This window comes from Pocillopora damicornis, chromosome 1, assembly GCF_964200805.1.
Source record: "Pocillopora damicornis chromosome 1, jaPocDami1.2, whole genome shotgun sequence".
Classification (NCBI taxonomy): Eukaryota; Metazoa; Cnidaria; class Anthozoa; order Scleractinia; family Pocilloporidae; genus Pocillopora; species Pocillopora damicornis.
Window position 1 is genome coordinate 24,137,839 of NC_142670.1, and position 22,760 is coordinate 24,160,598.

At 36.3% G+C, this 22,760-nt stretch overlaps 1 protein-coding gene across 1 annotated transcript in view; it reads left to right on the forward strand.

Moving 5' to 3' along the window:
- Positions 1-865: 865 nt before the first annotated feature.
- Positions 866-22,760, forward strand: part of LOC113675058 (alcohol dehydrogenase class-3) — a 28,855-nt gene continuing 6,960 nt past the window's right edge. The window contains exons 1-9 of the mRNA XM_027191592.2: positions 866-1,336; positions 2,953-3,196; positions 3,999-4,086; positions 4,500-4,632; positions 7,117-7,203; positions 13,900-14,029; positions 15,059-15,120; positions 15,856-15,924; positions 21,910-22,045. Of these exons, the coding sequence (XP_027047393.2) occupies positions 1,316-1,336; positions 2,953-3,196; positions 3,999-4,086; positions 4,500-4,632; positions 7,117-7,203; positions 13,900-14,029; positions 15,059-15,120; positions 15,856-15,924; positions 21,910-22,045 (970 nt within the window). The 5' untranslated portion in view covers positions 866-1,315. The remainder of the gene's footprint in view (positions 1,337-2,952; positions 3,197-3,998; positions 4,087-4,499; positions 4,633-7,116; positions 7,204-13,899; positions 14,030-15,058; positions 15,121-15,855; positions 15,925-21,909; positions 22,046-22,760) is intronic.

The following is a 22,760-nucleotide window of genomic DNA, read 5'->3' on the forward strand; positions in this document are numbered from 1 at the left end:
TGCGTCGGTGGGAGAGAATAGCTGGTAATTTACTGTTAACAACTGAGTTGAAAACGTAAATTGACCGCCGTAAAGAGTTTAAAGGCTGACGTTTCGAGCGTTATGCACTTATCAGCGGCCATCCCGGGGGGTTGACCCCGGGTACGTACGGGGGAATAGCGCGGGATTTGCTGACTTTTGTCGCCAATTTTTGGCCCGGGACGGGGGCATTGGTCCGCTTTTGCACTTCCGAGGCAACGTACGAGGGGAAAGACCCGCGGGACTTGCAACATCGCCGCCATCTTTTTCACAGATTCATGATCATGTGCGAGAAACAAGGCAAAGCATGCAAAATCTGGTACCATGGACCCTGTGTGAAGATTTCGAAAGCAAAATCAAGGAAATTAAAAAAAAAAGGTTTGTTTCAATTGCAAGTAATTTGATAAGGCTCGAAATTGAGACCGACAGAGACGTAAAAAACATAGTATTTGCGATAACTTTTTTCCAGTTAGTCGCCGGCAAAAAGCGACTTTTAGCCCTGTATAGCCCTTTATAGTAAACACAGGCCGAAGTAAGTGTATGTTCGTTGAAATTGTAATTCTATGACTGACAAGGTATAAAGCTGAACCTCGCTGTGTGCAGAAATCAGGTGGACTAGCTATTTTTGCTCACTGCATATATCACCGTTAAACTTTTTTTGAAAATTATGCAGGAAATTATGTTATAATTTGTGAGTCCTTTCAAATTATGCTCCCCGGGAGAGGGACAGTGGTAGTTTTTTTGTGGAAGAATATTGGCCCTGGGTACGTGGAATTTGCAAATGTCTTGGTGCAAATGCGCGGGGGTTCCCCGGGGTCAACCCCCCCCGGGATGGCCGCTGATAATTGCATCAGCCCTTCGTCAGAGGGATTGACGAAGGGCTAACGCTCGAAACGTCCGATGGTCAAATTTCAACGCAGTTGTTAACACTAAATTAGACGTGATTGTAGCTGCCATCTTAAATTTTTACAGCAGCAGAACGTTGGGAAGAGAAAGAAATTTTTACTAGAGGGTGATTGACGGTCAAAAGTCTACATTAGACATGGCCGGCCTGATAAACGATCACTCATTACGATAACTCATTGTTATAACACGTATGTACTGCAGGCTAGTCATAAACAAAGCTAGCTAAGGGGCGCGCTAAGAGGCGTATTCACAGATTTCATTGGTCAAAGTTGTCACGTGACAATCCAATCTTAGCTTTGTCTCGTGAGACTATTCGATTGCTTCATTCGCTGGCGTATAAGAACCCATCAGTTTCTGTGGAAGACCAATTTTGTGTTTTCGCGGGAAAAGAATGTCTGGGACGGAAGGAAAGGTGAGATAATTCCAAAACTTCCCAATCTGGTGAGCTGGTGTCCTGCTGGAACGATATTCTTTGTGTTGTGTAGACTCCTCTTGTGCGCCAAGTTGACAAAATATTCCCTCTAAATTTTTTGTGGTCTAGTGGAGGCACAATTTGCGCCTGAAAACATTATCCTTACTCTCATTTTAATGCGGCTTCCTGCAGAAATCTCTGAAGTTTGCTCTTGCCGAGATTTTCCGTTGTCGCATCCGACATACTGCATGGATTGCATGTGGCCCTATTAAGCGCATGGCCACAAAGTCTCTGTGGTTTACCTCTCTCCACCCATTCGGTCCAGGCACTGTGTACCACTTTTGTTTACATCTGAGCGGAAAGTTTCTGCATACTGCTTTTTGCTTTTAATTTCTCTTTCATACAAGGACTATTAAACATCATGGATCTTCCTGAAATTTTGTTTTCAAGCTCTTAACTCTTGAAATGTTTTGTAGTGTATGAACAGCCGTATGAAGTGTTTTTAAGATGGTACCTGTCCAGTGACTGACACTTGATCTACTTTTTGTCTCATGCTTAGTAGAGTATTTCCCCAAATGAAATGAGAACGAACTTATCTTCTTATTGATCAATATGGTCCTCAGTATGATCACTAGTCTGGGAATAGACTACTATCACTTGTTATGTACTCAATCACTGCTACGCTGGCCAATGAGGTTTCCAACCAAAACTTCTGCTTTAAATGATTTTCATCCTTTCTATATATTTAGCTGGCTTTCTCAAGTTTATAGATTGTCTTGCAAGTTGACCCTTGTTTTAATAAATCAGGGTTAGTGGTAGGGGAAGGTAAAATTTTGGTTTTAGAAAATTGATTACCAGAGGAAGCACAAACTCTGTTTCCTTTGGAAGGGTTCTTGCATATACTCCCTGATGGTCAGACCAAGAGAGTGAACTGACTGTAGTTCCACTGACTGTTTACATTACTGAGTTGTTACCTTGCCCTTGATCAAACAGAGCCAAAAATAGTCTAGCTTGCGGACTACCACCAGCTAGAATCCTTGCAGCCTGCCAATTATCATGTGCTTGTTTCATTACCACCAGGAGATACAAACCATGTTTTCTTCTACTTTTGAAGGGTGCATGCATGCACTCCTTAATAGTTTATTAAGAGAGGGTGCTGTTTGTCTTCCAGTGATTGTTTACATTACTAAGTAATTACATTGCCCTTAATAACACAGAGCTTAAAATAATTTGGCCTGCTAAGTAATATTCATGTAGTACAAGATTTTTTTCTTAAACAATGATTGGGATAATTCTCATTTGCTAGTGTGCGACTCTTCCAGAGTGCTAGGTGAGACACTGGTGTCCCTTGTGTTCCTTTTTCTGTCTACTTTTGAGAATTCTTGACAATGAATTATGGTAATTGTTTCTACCACTAGTGCTAAAAGGAAAATTATGACTGGGTAGGTATGGGAATATTTCAGTAGTCTTAAAGTTTTCAATGTTGAAACTGATGGTAAGGACTGAAAACCTTTTTGAAAAGAAAAGAAGGAAAGAGAACATTTCATGTAAGTTTGCTTTACTTGATTCTAGTTGGACTTTGTCAAGCATTTTGCCATGTGTGTTTTGTTTTTCAGTCTATATCATGTCTTGCAGCTGTAGCTTGGGAACCTAAGAAGCCACTTGTGATAGAAACTGTTGAGGTAGCACCTCCTAAGGCTAGAGAGGTGCGCATTAAAATCCTTGCAACTGGGGTCTGTCATACAGACAGTTACACACTGGGTGGACATGACTCAGAGGGTGTCTTTCCTTCTGTTCTTGGCCATGAAGGAGGTGGTATTGTTGAAAGTGTTGGTGAAGGAGTCACAAGAGTCAAGCCTGGTAAGCCAAAGGGAATTATTAGATAAGGGTTCTTTTAGAGAGTGATGTCAGTTGCATTGTTTAAAGGCAAGTCACCCCAAGTTCTAGATGGCATAGGTAAGAGCAGTAGGGAGCACATCGAGTTTATTCTGTCTAGCCAGAAAGTGTACCAAATCACCCTCCAAATGTAGACTGGTCGCTCCTGACTCCCTCCAACTGAGTGTGCTGTAATTTTTAATTAAAACAACTGAAACAACTGTCCTATTGATATTGTCCTTTCAAAGACTGCTTTCAAGGGGAAAAAAGTAGACTTCAGACTAATGAAAAATACAAAAACACATCTTAAAGGTTACCTACTGTAATGTATTTACCCATGACTACCAGTAACCACATGCATTTTATGGGCACTTTAATTAACAACTAGCAGAGGTAGTGACATGTTTTCTGGAATAGCAAAGAAGTTAGCAAAGATAGCTTGAAAAGTATCATGCCACAATCACACCACTGACCTCATTCTGATCACATACAAATCCTGGACATTGTTTGCATTCAATAAATGTATCCCACTCAGCAAACATTTCAATTTATGCAAGGCCAATTTTATGATTACCAATCAGCCAATCACAATTGTTTTCAGAGCAAAGAAAACCACACTTTTATCACAATGGCTCTTGATATTTCAGAAGAACCCATCTCGGTACAAAATGCCATGAAGTCATCTTGAAATTGATTTTGTTTTTCTTATCTGAGTGGTACATGTAATCATGAGTATTGTTTTAAGGGGTTGTGCAGCTTTCAGTGATTTGTACATTTTCCTTTGTAGGTGATCATGTTATTCCTCTTTACATACCTCAGTGTGGTGAGTGCAAGTTTTGCCAAAGTCCAAAGACAAATCTTTGCAGCACAATTCGGTAAGTGAGCTCAAAATGGTCACTATTGGTCTGTTAGCAACAGAATTTCTTTTCTCCTTCAGATGAAAGGCTCATTATTTATGAACAGATTTTGTCAACAGAGACAAACAATCAATAGCAAAATGTGCTCTTCTCTCAACAAATTAACAGCCACAGGTGCATTTTTATCTCACTTGCTCTTTGATATGTCTAGATTATCAACTTTCTGTTACATATTTTGGTTAGCTATTTGAGCCTGAGGATTAAATATCATTATTATGAAGTAAATTTATTTGTTGTTAATTTTTGAGTTTTATAATCAGTAGGGTGATCATAATGGCAGTGTTTGGGGAGCTCTGAAAAATCACTGGAATAGTAATATAATCACAGGAAGTGATACAATGTATAACTGGTCTTTTGCTCATTGCTTTTAGAACAACTCAGGGTAAAGGTGTAATGCCTGATGGTACATCGCGATTTTCATGCAAAGGCCAGACCTTGTATCACTTTATGGGTACTAGCACATTTAGTGAGTACACAGTTGTGGCTGAAATATCAGTAGCAAAGGTAATTACTATAGTTACAAGTTATTGTGAAAAATAACCTTTACAATGGGACCAATTGATATTAATAGTTTTTTTGAGAATGGTTTTTTTTATATGTACAATAGGGTTCTTCTTCTTACATGCTAAACAATTCAGTTGTTATGCAAATGAAGGGGCTTGTGTATGTTTGACATTTGTGGACATGTCTGGTTTCTCTGTGTTTTTAGGGCTTTTTCCTTCTTTATTTTGTTAAGCCAGTCCAACTATAAGTTGGTTTGATATCAATGCACCTTAAATTTGTGAACTATAATCGATACATACATAATTATATCATGATCAAAATATCATTTGTTAGCCTTTATTTAACAATTTAGGTTCTTATAGTTGCTTCAGTGTTAGAGAAACTTAATGTTTTGTCGTAAAGTGTTAGAGATAAAGAAACCAGCCTGAGGGTAAATGTTATTTTTAGGATTTACCACTTCTTAGTAACAAAATGAATCATAAACTGGGTCATCCAAGCAAGTACAAAAGCTTCAAATGTTCCAGGCCACAAAGCTGTTAAACTTGACCTTACAATTATCAGTGAAAAGTGTGGTCCTGGTATACGAAAGATAAGGAATATGTCAAGCTTATCAAAAACTTAATCCAGCTTTTCATTAGAAGCATTTAGATTTGAAAGATGATTGGTTTAAGCAGGAGCTGATCAAAATTGAAATATGAAATTTAACCATTTACATCCAACATACAAGGAAGGTAACATGGAAATAAAAAAGAACAGCTTCAAAGTTGTTTAGGGGCTTTAGAATGATGTTAACATTGGTATTTATGAAGAGCACTAAAATGGTGAAATTGAAGAACGTGATAACCTACGATAAAACTTCAACATATCTACAAAGCTGAAGGAAAAGGTACAATCATTCAATCCAAAGGCAGGTGCATTGAACAAGATGAAAACCCACCAGAGATTCAATCCTTGTATGATAATTAATATGCATTAGAGGATGTGTATATAGCAAGGCATTTAAAGAAATTGTACATGATACACAAACACCTAAATTCACCCCTTAAGAAAGAGATTCATTTGAAGGATATACAAGAATAGAGAAGTGTGCTGAAGGTTTTAGAACCTTTCCTCTCAAAGACTGTTTCACAACAGGTGTTTAAAAATTGTTTCTTGACTTGGGGAGGGTTGTTCAATACACACAAATAGATTCCTTTGGAAAATGTTTGTTTCTGTCTGAAACCGGAAGTCTATTCATTCAGTAACAATGGAAGTATACTATTGTGTGTAGTCATGATTAATTACACCAGAAGTCATTAAATTGATGATGTGTATTCTTCCATCAGTATCTGATATTTTCTGATGGACATGAATAGCATCCAATGGATTCAATCGGAGTGATCAATTTTCAGATAATGAGTGACTTACTTTAGAAAAAAATCATGTCGAGGTTGAAGGTAGGCCCCAAAATTGCATACTATCAGAGTCCGATGGATTCCAATGGCCATAAATAGAATCCAGTATTTTCCATGGAAATGATCAATTTGGCACTGACAAGAGGCAAAAAAAAAAGTGCATAGCTTGAGGGTAGACCTTGAAAATGTTTTCCATAGGTGTCCAATGTAGTCTGATGGACACAAATAGAATCCAGTGTTTTTGACTGGAATGGTCAATTTTCTGATGGTGAGAGACTTTGTTTAGGTTGAAGGTAGGCCTTGAAAATGTTTCCAGTAGTTTCCGATTATATCCAATGGACACGTATAGAATCCAGTGTTTTCCATCAGTATGATTGATTTTCCAATGGTGTTACATTTTCAAGCACAGATCACATTGTGAAATCCGACAAGAACCTAAACAATAGCCTGAGTATATGAATACTTGATGACCCATGAAACATGAGTACACACTTAAAATCAACATGAAGTTGTAATGCAAGCAAACATGACACATGAATTTTTTCTCTATCTCCTCAAGGCATGAATTGAGACAGCTCACTGTACAAACATTTATGATATGAGAACATAATACACATTTAATATACCACTTTCTTGATTTTGTGAAGCAAGAAAGTGGTACACATGTCTTCACACAGAAAAGTGTAAATAGTATCCAGCATACCTTTTTTTTTAAATAAGTCATGACGCAAGACTCCCCTCTTCAAGCATGTAACACAGAGAAGTGTCTAACTAGTTTTTTAAAGAAACAATATTTAGTTTAAAAGCATATCACAAGGTTAAATATTGCATATAGAACATTACACTGCACCTAAACTAAACTTGATTCCATTGATATTGGACCATTGCTTGACACCTATTTGTTTTTAAAATTTCATCATGTTATACCTTATTTGTAGACATGGGAATTAGCACTAAGAGTTGAATTCAATTTGACCGTATTGTTTTTCCCTCTCATGACAAACCTAATAAATTTTTCTTTATTTTTTGTTTTTGTTTGTTATTTTGTTATTAATTTTTAATACAGACAGCATTTTATTTGTACTTCTAGGTTGCTGACAATGCTCCCCTTGAGAAAGTGTGTCTCCTTGGGTGTGGAATTTCAACTGGATATGGTGCAGCTTTAAACACTGCAAAGGTAGTATTAGAAATAATTTTTCCATTTAAAGAGTGAGAGTGATTGGTTTTTTTAAACTCAAGTTTGTACTTGGTTTCACTTTGCATCTCTAACAATTTTTCACTGTTGTTTTTATTTGCTATAAGTTTGCATCAAAGTAGGGGAAGTACAAATAAAAAACTTGGGAGCTTTCTGAATTAGTGATAAAAATTACAATCTCCTTGACTGTGATTGGTGAAAAAAAACCCTTATTTACCTCTACTGCACTTGCCAAGTTGTCGTCTGACAGCTTGTTATCACACTGTTTGTTATCAGACGGATTTTTTATTGGACAGTTTAATAAGCCAATCACATTTAAAGTTGTACTTTAAATCAACCAATCACAACCTTTGTTTTGATCACCATAGAAACATTGTACAGACTCCTAGTTATAATTAGTGGTAATAAGACTTTGTGTTGTCCAATTTGGTCTGTAATCATACTTGTGAAAAACAAATCTGACTCCAGCTGTGCTGCCATCAGATTTTGTTATCACTTGTATGACTAGAGACAGAATTATATTGGACTCCAGTTAGTCCCATTACCATTACTAATGCTGTGATTCGATTTCGATCACATCCATTTTGAAATGATTGGAGTTCCTTGCACTCTGACTTGAGTCAAACTCTTTCACTTTCTTATGCTTGGAGGTTTGTCTTGATAGCAGCCTGCTCATGTTGTTTATCAGGTAGTAGTGTGCATCTGTTATGCGAAGAAGATCGACTTGTGTCCTATTTTTCTCTATGCTGATCCTCACTGGATAAAATCATGTTGGTTGTTTTCATTCTGCTTTTCAAACTTCCCTATATCAGTCAACTTCATTGAGAAGTTGGCATTACTTCAATTAAGCTGCTCAGATTGTGCTCTGAGGAGTATTGTGATCCTTTGAGGCTCTTTCTCAACCAGATTAAGCACTCTTGTTATGGACCACTTGAAACACGGATTATCTACATTTTTGATTTTGATGAATTTTGGTAATTCCATGTAAGAGCTGCCATTTAATGGTGTGTATTCTGCAAGATGGATGTCAAGAGATATCATTCTTTGAATTCTCCAGTTGCTTCCCCTTTAATTAAAATTATGAATTTGTTCTTGAATAATATCTATGGACCTGTCTCCTCAGATCTCCTGTGTCCTCAGATTCATCTGTTTCTTCAAGATTTTCAATTATATAGCCTTGGAAATAAGGATTCAAAAGTTCAACATTCTCATTTAATAATTCTTTTTTAACCATCTCACAATTAAAAATTATCATGACTCTTGTTCTGCGATTCTCTCTCGTTAGCCTCAAAACTTTAGGTTTTGCTATTTGCATTAATTCTCTCAATCTGAGCATCTCCTCGATTTCTCTGATTTCATTCCTTCTTTGTTGTTTGGATTCATTAACTTGCAGCTTGACAGGGACGTATCTTGTTGGTGGTAGGAGTGGATCATTAATTTCTGAAACTGGCTGATCAAGAATTTGGATAGTGGAGCTGATCAACTGAATCAAATCTTGCTTATTAAGTCTCCTATTAATATCTTTTGAGTCTGTTGCCTCAGCTCTCAATTCTGGACTGTTCTATGTTACGTTAAAAAAAATTTTTAAAAATTTCATACCTATTTGAATATCCAAACCCATTTCATCAAACATACAGGCAACTCAAAAGCCAGAGGAACAGAGATGAGAAGAAGAATTATAAGTGTAAAATATGTGAAGTGATTGTGTTAAGAATGACATATGACATTCAAATTCTTAAAGATTTCATAATGACCTCAAAAAGAAAAATTTCATTTGAATCTTGTTTGACGTATCTGAAACATTGATGTTCCAATTTTCTTTTTCAACCTGTTTGTGACATGTCAGAAATGTTACAAATTTATTTTTGTCCAACCTGTTTCTGACAAGAAAAACTTGTCTGTTGCAACAGATAAGTTTGAGCCTATAAGCCATCAGGTGTGAATTTCTTCAATTTTGAGAGAGATGATCAAACATTTGGCTTTATTTCTGCCTCTCTCTCAAAGCCTGAACTGCCTCAAAAATGACTTCACAAATTTCTCATGCATTTTGGCATAGACAACATACAAACAACAGTGTGAAACAACATGATCATGATATTTTAAATATTTTGAAGAAACATAACCAAAATTATGCAAAAATATGTTATCTAATTAAGAAGATTGGCATTAGAACAGGTACCTGTTTTTTCAAATTCATTTCCTTCAAACTGTTCCAGTCATGTCAGAATGGACAAGGGTCGGTTTTTAAAATTACGAATTGATGTTGTGCAGTTAAAGGAAATATCTAGGAAAAAACCTGAAGATTTTGAGGTGATTTTCTTGCAGTTGGTGGTGGCTTACCCAGAACTAACTGTTACTTAAAGGATCTACCTGATTTTGTTTCAATGAAAGACAGGAAAACCTTACACCCCAAAAATGACACATGTAAAGCTAAAACTGAGAGACGGTATGCAAAGAAATGGAAGATACACTTATATAGAACTGAATCTCGACAATGAGGATGGATGCACACTACTTACACTTGATCAAGCTCGAAGGGACACAAGGGGACAATGTGTTTTTGAAACTTACAGGGACAAGTTTTAAAAGACTTAAAGAAAATTTAGGAAAAATGTCACAATCATTGAAGTTAAGTGATTACTCACAGGAATACACTTATATTTTGATAAAACGTTTTTTAAACAAAATTCACATGTTTTGTTTTTACAAAAGCTCTCACAAAGACATCAGAGTTGTTATGGGAACTTTTTGATATAAATTTTTTAAGAAATGGTTCACCAAATAAAACTTGTCTGATACAACAGGCAAGTTTTAGTTGGCACAGACTCAGTAAAACATGAACAAGAAATGTTTCACAGAATTTTCAAATTATCTTGATACTTTTATGCAAAGAACTTTTATATGACTGTTAAGAATTTATGCCAAGAAATAAACAGAAAAACTATTTATTTTTCTTTCAAGTTCAATTTTTAACTCTGCAAGTGTAAGTGGAGAGCCTAATATGTTTTAGATTCCTTTAAATAAAGGCAGTGTTCCAACATTTCTGATGTTGTTACGCAGGCCAGTCCATAATTTTGGTGCACAGACTGAGAATGCTCTATCTCCATATGTTTTTGTTCTTGATGTTGGTGTTGCTAGGAGTTCAAGAGAACTTGAATGCAATACTTGAGATGATTTTTTTCTCCTGTAATAGTTCAGAGACATACCCGCTAGACTTCTACAGAGTTGATTTATCTGATCATTGAATGATATTTCCTGGTCAAAGATGATTCCAAGATTAGTAACTGTTCTAGCCATAGCAGTTGTTCATTACCAAGGATGATCTTGTCTAGTGAAGGGCTATTCCAAAATTTAGAGTGAATTAATAATATGTCAGTTTTCTCTTCTTTAAGCTTTAGCTATGTTGTTCCATCCATAAGCAAATGTCAGATAACAGTCAGCAATCTGGTCAGTAATGGAGTCAATGTCATCATTTTTGAAGGTCTCATAGAGCTTGGTGTTGATTGTGTAAAGATGGTAGTTTAGTTTGTGCTTTTTGATGACTTCAGAAATGGGTATGGTATACATCAGATACAGAACAGGTCCCAAAACAGAGCCCTGAAGCACTCCTATTAATAGCTAATGCTGGTTTGACTGCAAATGCTCAATGTTGACCAATTGCATGCGATCATGTAGGTAATCGTTAAACCAATCCAAGGCAGTATCACTAATGCCAAAATTCTGGTGCAATCTTTGGAGAAGAATCTCATGATTGATGGTGTAGAAAGCCACAGACATATCCAACAGCACCAGGATGACATTTTGATTGCTGTCTACAGAAAGTAAGATATCATTGTGAACTCTAATTAATGCTGTCTCTGTGCTGTACAAGGCTTTGTAAGCAGATTGTAAGGGCTCATGTAAACCATTGCACATCAAGTAATCATTGAGTTGTAAGAACACTGCTTTCTCCATAAGTTAAGAGACAAATTGAAGATTTGAGACTGGACAAAAGTTACTAAAGGTTTCAGTATTAGCATTAGGTTTCTTGAGGAGAGGTCTGATCATAGCAGACTTGAGCTCTTTAGGCATCTTACCAGACATGAGTGACAAGTTGACAATATTCTTTAAAATAAAAACTAGTATAGGGAAGCATTTTCACATAATTGTTGTGTGTAGAGGATCCAGAGAGCAGGACTTTATTGTGCTTTTCTTGATCAAATCCAAAATGCTATTATCATCTAGAGGCTCAAATGAATCTTGTTGAGCAATGTGTGCTTTCCTCATAAGCTAGAGATGTTGGTGAAATCGTTCCCTGATGTTGATCTGCAATTTGCTAGTAAATTGTGCAGAATTTGGAACTTCATCAGTTACAGACTTCCACTACAAATAAGTTCACAATCATGGTCTCCAATCTATTTTCATTTATGTGACAAATGTTGAACCGTCAGAAACTTTAACTCTTATCCTGGTATTAATGAGTCCAGTGATGAGCGTGGAAAAACCATCAAAGGCAGTGTAATTTATTTTACAAGGAATGATAAGGTTGAAAAACAGTTTTAGTTTTTCACAGCAGGCAAGTCAGAAGGCTTGATGCAAGCAGGGAGGGCAAGATTGAATCAGTCAATTGAGGTGTTTGTTGATCGTCTTCTCAGTGCACAAGTCAATGTCAGGAACATGTCATCAATCTTGAGTTCATCAGGAAGTGCTAAGGAAGCCCAACATAAGTTCCTTGTATTGGCTGAGGATGTGATCTGAAAGCAAGACATCTCGAGGAGCATTCAGAGATTTCAGCTCGCAATTGATGAGCCAAAAGTCAGGCTTGATCTTGCAGTTTCACACAGCACTAGGCTCATTCCCTAAAATCTCCTTCTTAACACTCAGAGTATGATTTTGTATAATAGCAGCCTGAAGAAGGCAAGTTCTGGCTTGAGGCTGGGAGTCAGCAAATCAGTGAATTTGGAGATGAAATCAGTCAGAGTAGGCTCCTGAACAGGGGCTTATCAAAAATCAACAGACCGACCTCTCACCCTTCAAATCCAATGAACAAGGCTTCAACTCAGATTTGTTTTCAGCTGGACTGGTCTAAGCCTTCTTGATTCATGGCTTGTTCTTCTGAAAGCACCCAACCATGAATATGACGATTCTCTTTATCATAAGTCATGCATTTTGACCAAGAAAGCTGATCACTAACCCAGCAGCTCTTAGTACAAAGCCAACTATTGAAGCGATGAGACCTAGGAGAATTCCTGCAATCTTACTAACAAGATTCTTAAAACCATTTCCAACTCCTCTGACAACAAACTTCAGGCCTCTTGTCAATGCACTCACAATCATTCTAATTGTTGTTCCAATTGCCAAGACAACAGCAGAAACTGTGAAAGTGTATTTCTTGAAGATGTTTCTCACTCTCTATAGAAGTGATAATCAAGTTCTTCCCTCTCATTCTGAAGAGCATCAATCCGCTCTTGATTTTCTCTTATCCTTTCTCTTGCTCTTTCTCTCATATCTTGGTCTTCATTCTCATCATCTGCAATCCCCTAATCCTCCAGAATAGACTTCAGCAACTCCTCAATTCATTATCCTTGAGAGCAATCAAAACCTCCCACTCTGGGCCAAGTGAGGTGTTTATTTCTTTGGGAGTGATGGATTCAACCTTTACTTTTTTGTACCCCTTTCTTCACTCGACAATGGAATTGTCTTGCCCTGACCAAACATCTTTGCCTGCAACCTTCCTCTTTTACCTTAAGAAATCTCAAGTTCCAAAGCCTTTGCCCCAAGATAAATTTTTTTAAGGGAGTCCTTTGCATTCTCATTTGAAGTGATGACTCTCAATTCAGTAGTAGTACCTTCAATGAAGGATGTTTCAGTGGTTTTTTACCCATTCTCTTCTCCCTTGTTCATTTTCATCATTGGAATTTCTTCACCTGATGGTGCTGGAGTTGAATTATAATCTGGTTGAAAAGGTGTTGTTGTATTTCCTTCATCTTCATTATCATCATCATCGCCTTCATTGTGTTTCAATAGGGGATCAGTATCTCCAAAATTATCCATTTTAAATATAATCTATTAAAATGTAAGTCAGTAAAAAAAGCGAACCAAGTTTTGAAAGGAAAAAAAATCAAACACCACAAGGCAGACTGTATAATTCACAGAGTAACATTTAACTGTAATAGGGCATCTCAATGTGAGACACTTGGAGTCCCAGTTCACTTTTTCAGTGGGCTTAGGTAGAAAATTTGAGTAATTAAACCACAAGGATAAAGCATGAAGATATATATTATGATTTCTAAATATATATACCAGACCTTGTTAAAGGCCTTCAGAGTTAACCTTTATTTTACCTTTGCCAAAAAAAAAACACCAAGCACATTAAACAAAGAATCACTGTGCATACTTTAACATAACAACATGACAAGACATTTATATTTTCAAAACTATTAAAGAACTATTTGTTAGCATGCAATAAAACTTGGGTAATTGATCACAATAAATTTTTCAAAGCAGAATGGCACCATCCTGTGGCATAAAAAGGTTCAAAAAAGCTATTCATTTTTCATTGTTTAACAGTGAAGGAATTCTTCAGAAGGGTCCTTAAAGAGTAATAAAATGAATTATGGAATTTTGCCACTGTTGTTGAACTCTCGATATTTAGGGTCAGTGGCTTTTAAGACTCATTCAGTCTATTCCCTTTATTAGGTGGAGCCTGGATCTACTACAGCTATTTGGGGACTGGGAGCTGTTGGTCTGGCTGTGGTAATGGGCTGTAAAGCAGCAGGAGCTTCAAGGATAATTGGAATTGATTTAAATCCCAAAAAATTTACTACAGGTACATTTTTTTGAGGAGTTTACCCCATTCAGCTCAAGACTTTCCATAATTCATATCTCTTACTAACCATGTTTGAGGGAAGTAGTGCTGTAAGTTACAGGCCAAGTTTTTTCCACTTGGATTTATGCCCAAGGTGCGTGGGCTATAAATCAAGTGGATAAAACTAGGTTCCATAACTTACAGCATGAACTGAGAAAATGAGCTTGGTAAGATATGTATTATATTTCCTGGTTCAAATAGAAGGAGAAAAGTTTTCAATTCAAGCAGATTGGCCTTTGATGATTAATGTGCATCAAATCCCTAGTAACATTGCATTTTATTGGCTTCCAAGAAAAACTGGACTTTGAGGAGGTTAAAATAATTCATATCACAGCCATAGTTTTAAATAATGCAAATGACAAGAGCATTCAAGTATTCAAAGGATTTCTACAATGAGCTGTGATACAACATTTTGTAACTGTACACCCAGAGAAGGGTGTACAGTCAAAGGATGGATCCTTCATAAAGAGGTCAGATCAAAACAGAGGTTTCATGTCACAAAGCTCATTGTGATGAAATTACAAGAATGGCAAACAGTGGGCTGACCAGTGAATCCCAATTTCTATATGTTCTTTGGAAGATATTTCAACACTAATAGGTTTGTTGACTGTTTTAAAATATGCATACCTTTTATACACTTGCTCTAGAAGTTCTAAAGGGTTGCTTGTGCATGCTCTAAAATAGGTATTTCAAAAAATACAGTGGTAGTGATAATCAAGCACACATGTGTAAAGCTTTAGAAGTATCTCCCTACTTCAACTACTCTGTACCTATCGCTCAGAAAAGATTCTAATGAATTTGAACATCTACTTTGAAAATATGTTGAACCAAACTTTCAATTTTAGTCTCTGTAATTTTAAATGGAATGTACATGTAGTAGACAATGGATTTAGTTTTCTATAACAATACCTTCTCATACTGATCTTCACAGTCCTTAAAAATTGAGCAAATTTTAATTAACTTTATCTTATGATTTATTATTTCTTTCAGCCAAAGAGTTTGGCTGTACCGAGTTTGTCAATCCCAAGGATCACAACAAGCCTATTCAACAGGTACAAGTAGTCACTCTATGGTTATAAATCACCCAAGTAGTCAATTTAATTTTCAATTATTGAAAATTATTAAAATTATCGTTCAATAACAATTCTAACCTCTAGATAATATCGCTTTAGCATTGTTTGAAAAATTGGTTCAAAATGCTTATTAAAAGGTAAAAATTCCAACCTGGTCTGTGCTTCTGGGAACATAATCAGTCTCTTGTTTGTTCGAAAGGTTTCACGGAGGAAATTTTAAAATTCACTTTAGTGAGTTACAATTATAAACCTTTCCTCTCTCATTGTGTAACTGAAATATTAGACTAGAGTTGTCCTGGCAATATTTACTATACAGGTCTTACCATTGTCAATGGTGAAATGTGCAAAGAAAAAAAAAGAGGTTTAGTGCCAGGCTTAGGGGAGACAGACCATAGAGTTTGTTTGATTTACTCCCAAGAGCGTCTTTGTGATCTCTGTTGTTTTAAACTATATTTTAAATATTGTTATTAGGCTCACCATTGATTTTGTTCATTCCTTGTTGGATTACAGACCAAATAGGCCTTCACTCAATCCTACAACCAATGTTAATTACCATAATGTAAATGACCATCCATTCTGGTGTTTGGTATCCAATTACTGAAGGATCCTCACACCATTGTAGTTACTATTATAGAGGTAAATATTAAAAAAATGATTTGTACAAATTTAAATAATAGAGCACCTGACATTGATGTTGACAATCCTGGTCTTTAGGTTTTGATAGAGATGACAGATGGAGGCCTGGACTACACCTTTGAATGTGTTGGGAATGTTGGAACTATGGTATGAATTTTCTTTTTGCTGAGAATCCACAACTTATTTGTAACTACTATTTCACTATTCTATGGATTTGTTGACAGGTTGTGTCAGGTGTGCTGTAATTTGTGCACTGGAGCCATTGCTGGTGTATGTGTGTTTTGTATATTTGGTGTTGTTGCAGCAGTTGATGGTGCTCTTTGGTATAGTTAGTGTGTGAGGTTGCAAAGTTTGTGTAGTTGATGGAATTGATCCAAATGGTGCAATTTTGATAGATCTCCTGGCAAGCACTTATGGATTTGTTTCTGTTTTCGGTGTAGTAAGTGTGTTTGCTGTGGCTTACTTAGTTGAACCTTTTTAGCTGGTCAGATTATTTTAACCCGTGGACCAATTTAATGAGTTAGACCATTTTAACCAGCTGGTTCATTTTAAACAGCTCAGCTACTTTATATAGTTGGACCATTTTAAGAAATTGGGGCATTTAAACCAGTTGCACCATTTTATCTAGTAAGACAATTTTAAGCAGTTGGACCATTTTATCTAGTAAGACTATTTTAGGCAGTTGGACCGTTTTATCTAATTAGACCATTTTAACCTGTTATAATAAGACCATTTTATCTAGTTAGACCATTTTAACAAGTTATCGTTAGACCATTTTAAGTGGCTGGATCACTTTAACCAGTTGGATCAGCTTTCTAGTTGGATCACCCTGAGGCGGTACGGGAGGCTAACTTCGCGTTTTCGGACTGCCTTTATTTCCTTGTAATTACATGATTACCCTCTTAGAAAAGTCTGTGCTTACACATTTACAAGATGAGGGCGAAGGAAGTTTTGTCTCTAGGGTACGTTTGCCGTGAAAACTGAGACTACATACTGAGTTGGTTATGGTTTGATTATGGTCTAGTATTTCGAGAATACACCGCTGACAGATCTTTAAGAAAGTATTTGAAAACTGTGAAATTAAACCTCCTTATGTTGGCTTGTATGATCCTCCTGCTCTGGCGACACCAGCACGAACCCTTTAAAGCCATCATCTCTTGAAGAAAATTAGGAAAAAATACTGCATGTGGCTATTGATAGAGCACAAATTTTATAGCATTGAACAAAAATGTTATCATGCCAGAAAGTAGTGTTGCAGAAGATTTGTATTCGCCCCCGCCGCATCCCACATTAATGAGTACCTTGTTCCACAAGAGAAAGATGATTCAAGAATATATTGACTGATGGACATTCAAGCAATAATTAAATAGTAGCAAATAGTCCATTTTGACCATTTTAACCAGTGGGACCATTGTGTTTAGTTAAATAATTAGAGAAGTTGGACTATTTTATTGAGCTAGAGCATTATAAGTAAATGGAGCATCTTAAAAAAGTTAAATTATTTTGCGTTTTGACACCTCATTGATATCCATAATAGCTCAAAGTTCTGTTTTTCAAATTGTTGTATTTGCGTTGTGACGTGAAGATTTTCTTTACAATTTTCTCCTGCTGGCTATTGAAAATAAACCTCTCAGTCTCCTGCTCCGAAATGAAATACCTAGGAATTTTTTATTTGTGACTGCAGGTTTCCTTTTACCGAGTGACATTCACGATATACAGCAGTCAATTCCATGAATTTTGAAAAGCACAAGATTCTGGTCCGTTTAAGAGTTAAAATAAGTTAATACGTGGTACCGATTGATCCAGACGCTAATGTTGACGTAAGATAATTGAATTAAATCAATCAGCCAGTGTACTTTAACTGTTCCAACAGCTCGTGCTTTACATCAGATCATAAACAATTGAAAGTATTCACAATAGTGGTGGAGTAGCATAAATTCGAATTATTTTTTGGTTAGCGATATTCAGAATAAACTCTAAAAATAAGTTTTAAGATCATGGAGGGAAGCCTAAGTGAAGACAACTGCGGCTTCTTGGTCATTTTATTCTAATCCAGCTTTTATAAATTTTGCAAGTTTTCTTTCTTAATGGGTTTTTATAACGACAGCTATGCAACTTCTGATCGCAATTCACTAATATTTTTTCCCACCAATATTAATTAAAAGTTTTGGATGTAACGTATACATGGGTGCGGCCTATCTGTGGTTAAATACGGTAGTTGGACCATTTTTGTAGTTGACCATTTCAACAAGTTGTGTCATTTTGACGAGCTGGACCATTTTTCTAGTTAGACTATTTTAACTGGTTGGACCATTTTGTCTGGCTTCGGTTCGATAATTTTGACTGGTCTCACCATTTCAACCAATTGGACTATTTTAACCAGATTGACCATTTTTGTCAGTTGGACCATTTTATCTGGGCAGATCCTTTTTTGTGGTTGGACCATTTTTTTCTAGTAAGACCATGTTGGGGTAATTCCTCCAGTATTGAACGGCGCATTCTGTACTGCGCATTTAAAGTCACACAATCAGGCGAATAAGCGTGCTTGCATTTTGAGATCACGATATTGTTTTTTAATCAATGGACAAGGTTAACAGATACGATGGTCTTTTGCCGTTGAATGAGCATACTAAATTATCCCTTTTAATTAGAGAAATTAAAAATATATATATATCAGATGGAAAAACGATTTAGCTCAAAGCGGGCACAAAGCAAGTCAATCGAGTGTGCAAATTACGACTTGTTTTTCTGCGGTGAATTTGACTCTCTCGTGCTAATTCTGTGTAATAGCGGCGTCTTTTTGGCAAAATGTCCATTTTTGATCACAATACACCTAGACTTCACAAATAAAGAGGAAACGTACATAGGAGTATTCAACTGGAAAAAAACGGGCTTCAAAGTCTTTTAATCGGTGACGGCACTAGTTCCAAATATCAGTAAGGAAATATGTCGTCCCACATGAGTGATTAAAATTCTTCTCTTCAAGTTGATTTTCCCATTTCTTTTAGGCTGCTTTATGGCTATATGTCATACATTTTTGACAATTGCTTTAGCATGTTTTGAAGGGATTTGGTTTACCTGTTTTGGCTCTATTTTACACATATTTGGCAGCCTATCTACAATGTTTTGAGTTTTAAACATTTCATTTGATGTGACCTTTCCTTTTGTCACACAAGCCATTTCGCTCCTGGGATGTGAATCTTTGGTTTTTATTCCCCTTTACTCATTTTTTCAAAATTGTGCTTGATATTAAGGGGTGCAGCTTATTTATGAGTGTGGCTTATACGTGAGTTTTTACATTTCTTGTGGGAGAACGTTTTCAGAGAATTTATCATTGTGACCTTAGCTGTAAAACAAACCCAATAACCATAACTTACCTTTACCAAGAAAGTAAACTAATTTGGAGAAATTAAAAAGAGATTCTTATCTCCTTAATTTTGTTAGGTAGGAAAACAATATATTTTCCTTTGATGAAAAAAATCGTCGTCCTCCGAGGAAAATAACTCTCTAAAAAAGCTAGCCATTTTGCTGTTGTTCCGGCCATTGAAAGTTGTTTTCGAGTATTTTGCAAAAGTGATTTCCAAGTACACGAAACAGATTTATCAGGAGCTAAATTTCGTTTTGTTTTGAATTGGTATGGTTCACAAACAGGAATATTCTGATGGGGGAAAAAACCTTTCTATGATGTTTGTTGTTTAGAGTGAAACTATGTGACTCAATCCAGACTTTCCTCTGTAAAATAACTTTGTGGTTACCAAGCAAACATTTTGTATAGTTCTCCTGCGCTTTATTTTCGTTCGAATTTCATCATTTTCAATGTACTTTTCATTATGTAGTTAGACCATTTTAGGGTTACTTCCCACCACCGTGGTGTCCTTCAGGAAAAAAATTCCTGCACGCGCTAATTTCGCTAGCAAATTATACATCAGAAAAAGGCTCAATAACAACAGATTACGATGAAAATATCAGTTAAGCGACTTTTATTTTGGGGAAGTGTTAGGAGCCGGTAAGGCGTGAAACGACCGAAAGTTCTGCTATTGAATTTATGGGGTATCGGATGCCGCAACACGAGCAAAATGGCTGCACAGTCTTATTCACAAGGCATCAATCAACGAATGTGTGCCCGGCTTTTTTGATAATCTGATTGGTTGTCTGTATAGCGGCATCAAGTTTGAGTAGCTAAAAATATGCGCGGCGTATTGTGTAAATGGACACCACGGAACAAATATTTCAAATATCAAGATTTCCCGACATTCTTTCGTTTGTCATTATTCCTGGAATGTTTTGTCGAAACTTGACGAAAATCGGTTAAATTTGTTTACCCTATAAATTCACTCAAAGTGGTTGTGTTCCTCCCAGAATCAAATAAGAGACTTAATCTCATAAAGGTTCGCAAACAAATCGCCCCACACCAGGAGGTTGAAACCTGAAACCGAAAACCAATGGAACATCGGGACCTCCGGACGTCAATGACGATGGATCAAGATCTTGATCGCTTAGTGAAGCATTGAGGAGGACGACACAGTAATGAGCAAAGTTGCCAAAGGCAAACGCACAACCCGCGGCAAAAATAGAAAAACTGGAAAATGTTCTGTGGAGCAAGACAACGAACCGACAGACAGCTTTCTAAATCACAATTCGAGGCGATTTTTAATGTTCTTGTATCAAGACTGGTTCATGCATGAAGAAAAGGAAACCTCATTTTTAACTTTAGTTTGGCAAGTTTTGGTTTAACGGCGACTTCTTTGTTCGAAATCTTGACGCCAGCGTGGAGCTTAACTTTTATTTGAAATACGTTTTTCTCAATATCTCGGGTACTTTTAAAGATTTCAGATATTTTTTTATGGAAACGTTAGGTTGAATGTTTGAATTCAGTTTAGTCAAATTTAAAAAAAGGTACTTTTAAAGGCCTCTGATGGTGGGAAGTAACCTTCAGCTTTTGGACCATTTTATCTAGTTAGACCATTTAAATCAGTTGGCCATTTTAACATAGTTAGATCATTTCAAGTTGTCGGACCATTTTTTGTAGTTTTACATTTTTAGCCCATGTATCATTTGAACCAGTTGGATCATATTTATCTAGTTAGACCAATTTAAGCAGTTGGATCATCTAATCTAGTTACCTAATTTTAACCAATTGAACAATTTTAAGCTGTTGAACCATTTCATCTGGGTAGATCATTTTAACTGGTTGGACCATTATCACCAATTGAACGATTTTAACCAGTTGGAGCAATTTTACCAGTTACACCATTCAACCAGTTGGACCATTTTTCTAGCTTTACCGTTTTTACCTTTTGGACCACTTTAACCAGTTGGATCATTCTATGTAGTTAGCCCATTTTGACTAGTAAGACCGTTTTCCTTGTAAGGGAATTTAAGGCAGCTAGACCTTTTTATCTTATAAAGTTATTTAAACCAATAACACCATTTTCAACAGTTTGACCATTTACTACCAGTTGGACCACTTCATGTGATTGGACCATTTTAACCAGTTGGACCACTCTAACTGGTTGGATCATCTCAACCATTTGGACCATTTCCCCATTAGATCATTTCTACCAGAAGGACCATTTTGTGTTTATATTTTAAACAGTTTCAGTGCTAAGACCATTTTATCGATTAAGACAATTCAAGGTGGCTGAAGGACTTAATCTGTTAAGATCATTTTATTGAGTTGAACCATTTTAAACAGTTGGACCTTTTTCTCTTGGTAGACTTTTTGCACCAGTTGGACCATTTTATCTAGTGAAACCATTTTCACTGTAGATTATTATTATTCGAAAAAAAATGGTTAGAAAATTTGAGAAAATGGACATGTTAGAAAGCTAGAAAATGCTTGGATTCATGAAAAAAATTGTTGACACCCTCAAAAATTCAAGATGTTAATGTATTCAGATACAAGTTTAAAATAGTGAATGCTATACTAAAATTTGCAATGAAAGAAATGAGATAATGAATTAACTATTGAAGGTGAATTATTACCAATGTCAAAATCATCTTTGCAGTCATAAGTATTTTGAGAGTAACAAATAAGGTCACCGCCTCATATTCATTATAATTGTCATTGTTTTAATAAAGTTACTGGTACCTGTATCTGTAAGACTTAGTCAGCTATTGTTTTAAACCAAGCGTGCTGCTCTGGAATCATGCCACAAGGGATGGGGAACATCCGTTATTGTTGGAGTTGCCGCTGCGGGAAAAGAGATTTCTACTAGACCTTTTCAACTTGTGACAGGAAGAACATGGAAAGGAACTGCATTTGGAGGTGCGCTGTGCAATAATTTATTCCCTCCTTTCTCTTGTTTGAGTTAAGCAATGCCTCATTTTAGTCACAAATGAGGGATAAGGAAAGGATCTGAGTCGTCATGGGCCGTCATCCCAACCCTGAAGAGATTTTATTCTTGACTGTATAGCCATTGTAGAACAAAACTGTAATGTCAGTTTGGAGGCCATAAGTCATCATACTTTGAATTTTTTCTGGTATCTATTTTAACAGAGTGCAGGAATTGTCATCTATATTCGCTGCCCAGAAAAGTCAGTTTGTTTCACGACAGAAGCAATTAGATGTATAAATTCGCAGCTCACTTGTCACTTGATTCAGATTCTCATTCAGTAAATGGTAGAAACGTGTCTTTCTTCCTGAACACATTACTTTCATTTTACTTCATATTCAATTGATGAGATGATATGTGTTGAAATCAAACTTCATTTTTGTTTATTATCTGTTCCTCGTTTGGGCTCCTTATAAATGTTAGCATTCTTTAACTTTTTTTCTCATTTAAACAAACCCAAACATATCAAAGTGCCATTCGCGATGTGTTATTGCCGCTTAGCTTAATTTTCTGCAACCTAAAACGAAGCATGATGTAATACATGAGTTTATCTACACCTTAAAAGAGTCCAGGGTGCCGGACTTAAAGAATGTATCGGGAAGTAGCTGACATGTTCATGTTGGGAAAGTGAAATTAAACTGATCTCAA